General features: G+C 38.6%; 1 protein-coding gene across 1 annotated transcript in view; it reads right to left on the reverse strand.

Annotated features, from left to right (window-relative positions):
- Positions 1 to 2,236, reverse strand: part of CCDC149 (coiled-coil domain containing 149) — a gene marked incomplete at its 3' end in the record, with an annotated part of 19,431 nt that extends 17,195 nt beyond the window's left edge. The window contains exons 1-2 of the mRNA XM_010139083.1: positions 2,150 to 2,236; positions 524 to 640 (exon numbers count right to left, since the gene is read on the reverse strand). Coding sequence (XP_010137385.1) covers positions 524 to 640; positions 2,150 to 2,236 — 204 coding nt within the window. The remainder of the gene's footprint in view (positions 1 to 523; positions 641 to 2,149) is intronic.
- Positions 2,237 to 2,511: the final 275 nt, after the last annotated feature.

Here is a 2,511-nt window from a genome sequence, read left to right on the forward strand (position 1 = left end):
GAAAGAGTCTGATTAATTGGATGCTGCATGGTATATAGGATTAATACAGACTTGAGGTAGGGAAAAGAGATCTGATGCAAGGATTTTTCAAAAGAGAGGAAGAAATAGTCAAGAGACAGGAGGAAGAGGAGACTAACAACACTTCTACAGAACATCTGATTCAGAGAGTATCTTTAGGACATGCATCAGTCACCACATACTGTGGTGTATTGTGACAGCCTTCACTACGGAGTCTCTTTCATTGACATTCATCGACAACATTCAATTGTCAGAATTATAAAAAGAATAAAATCAATAATCTAAAGAAGAAATTCCTGAGATTTCTCAGGAAACTCACTCTAACCACGTATGTGTATTTAAGATAGTGCTGAGTAAGAACTATTTAATTAAATATCCCAACACCTTTGCCACTGTTTGCAATGTTAATCAGCTACCAGCCCTCCAAACGCAGTAGAAGCAATCATGTACTTGCTACTGCACTAGCTGTGTAAAACATGGCAGTGTATGCCCATTTAGTTATTACCTGTTCTCGAGCCTTCTCCAGCTGTTGAACAAGGTCCTCCCGTTCATGAGCTGCAAAGTGGCGAGCCCCAACTTCATCATCTCCAAGTCTTTGCTTTGCTATTGTCATTCGAAGGAGCTGCAATTACAGAAAGATTCGGTAAGCAAGAGAACACAGTCTGTAGCATCACAGTACATCTGCACTAGGAAGAGAAAAGCAGTCATAGATGCCATCTCTTTCAGGCCAAACAACTAGTATTTTTTAAAGAGAGAATCTTCTGAGCTGAGGGCTCAGTCCTGTTCTCAGTGAAAAATTCCAGCCACAGCATCAACAGGAATTAGAATTAGAACCTGCAGCAACGATTATCAGAGTATACAAATGATGAAAGACCACGTAAACACATACACATGGTCAATGTTTTTTTTAGGAGTGACAGGCAGTAATTTGCATCAGACTAAAACTAGAGAATTCTCAGAAAGCCATTTTCGTAGCTAAACCTTAAAATTCTTTGCAGCAGAGAACTCCTCCTAGTTAGGAAAAAAAGGCATGAAGTGACTTGCCCAGGCTCATTTCACTAATTCCACTTAAAATCCGACTGCACTACATCTGTACCGAATTTGTTTTAAGAGCTGCTAATATATTTGCTTGTGCATTATTTTCTCCATCTACTCACAAAAGTTAATTCACGTTAAAAATAAAAACAACGGGCCAAAACCAAAAAAGACTTGGTCAAAATGCTCAAACAAATAATGAACTTTGTGATGCTGAAGACAGTCTGACTTGAATTAATCCACAGTTACATTCAAGATCCAAAGCAAAAAGCAACTACCTTTCAAAAATCAGAGTATTAAGGTATCAGTCTATAAGGCATTCAGCATTTACAGTTGTTTATACTGAGTACAACTAGGCAAAGATGTTGTCTCCCCAAGGCCTCATTTGTAGGAACTCCACAGAGACTAGAGAAACCCACCACAATAACAAGCCTGACTTTCCCCATATCTTTGACTGCACCATGGAATTAATGTACATCATTATATTGCAGAGGAAAAAAATCAATCTTCTGAAGTAGAAGATTGTACATTAAAATCTATCTTTGGTATTTATGGAATGCCAGTCACCATAGCTGCAATGTGCCAATTAAAATCCTGCTGATGCAAGACAGACTACCAAAATCATCCGTCCCACTTATTTCAGCTCCAGTTCAGTGGAAGTCACTGAAGCTAGTACAACTTGTTCTGATAAGCATTCACTTGTTCAGGGGAAGCTGTGCCCCACCTCCTAAGTAACTGGTTTTGGCAAACTACATTTCCCTATCCCCACAGGGAAAGTACAAACCACTGCACAGTTAGTAAGGCTGAATGGATCCTAAGAGATATAATTCCTATTAATTTCTTTATCAAAACAAGTTAAGTCAAAAAGGCAACTAGCAAGTCCTGGAATGGCTTCGTAACTACAGGACTGGGTTTCTTAAATGCTAAAAGGCTGATGAACAGAAGGTATGGTAACGTGATGTCATTCCGTTTGATTCATTTAATTTCTAGAAATCTCCTGTTAGTAAGAAAGGTGGTAAGAAACAAATGTAATGACATTTTGAGGACTCAGTCTTGTTCAGAAAAACTGGAAACAGGAAGGGGAATCACACTTTACCAATGCCTCCAATGCCTGCAGCAGAGCAGGCAACTTCTGTGAGAGGCTCAGCACCCGGCTGGGAACTGGATCAGAGCTGTGACTCATGCACTATGACCAACTCTCCTCTAGCCCAGGAGGGGGTGAGGCATAAGATGCAATTATAACTGGCAGCAATTATTATTTGCAAGGTCACTCAGTCTGCCAATAACAGAACTCTTTATTTACTACTAGTTTTGAGGTGAAAAAAAATACATATGAAATCTTACTAAAAAAATGCTTCAGAAATCCAAATTCAAGCCATAGAAGTAGCATTATAAACATACATAAAATAAAATAAAATAAAATAAAATACCAATCCATAAAACAACAGAGTGCTTCTT

The sequence above is a fragment of the Buceros rhinoceros genome, unplaced genomic scaffold, assembly GCF_000710305.1.
Source record: "Buceros rhinoceros silvestris isolate BGI_N320 unplaced genomic scaffold, ASM71030v1 scaffold30876, whole genome shotgun sequence".
NCBI lineage: Eukaryota > Metazoa > Chordata > Aves > Bucerotiformes > Bucerotidae > Buceros > Buceros rhinoceros.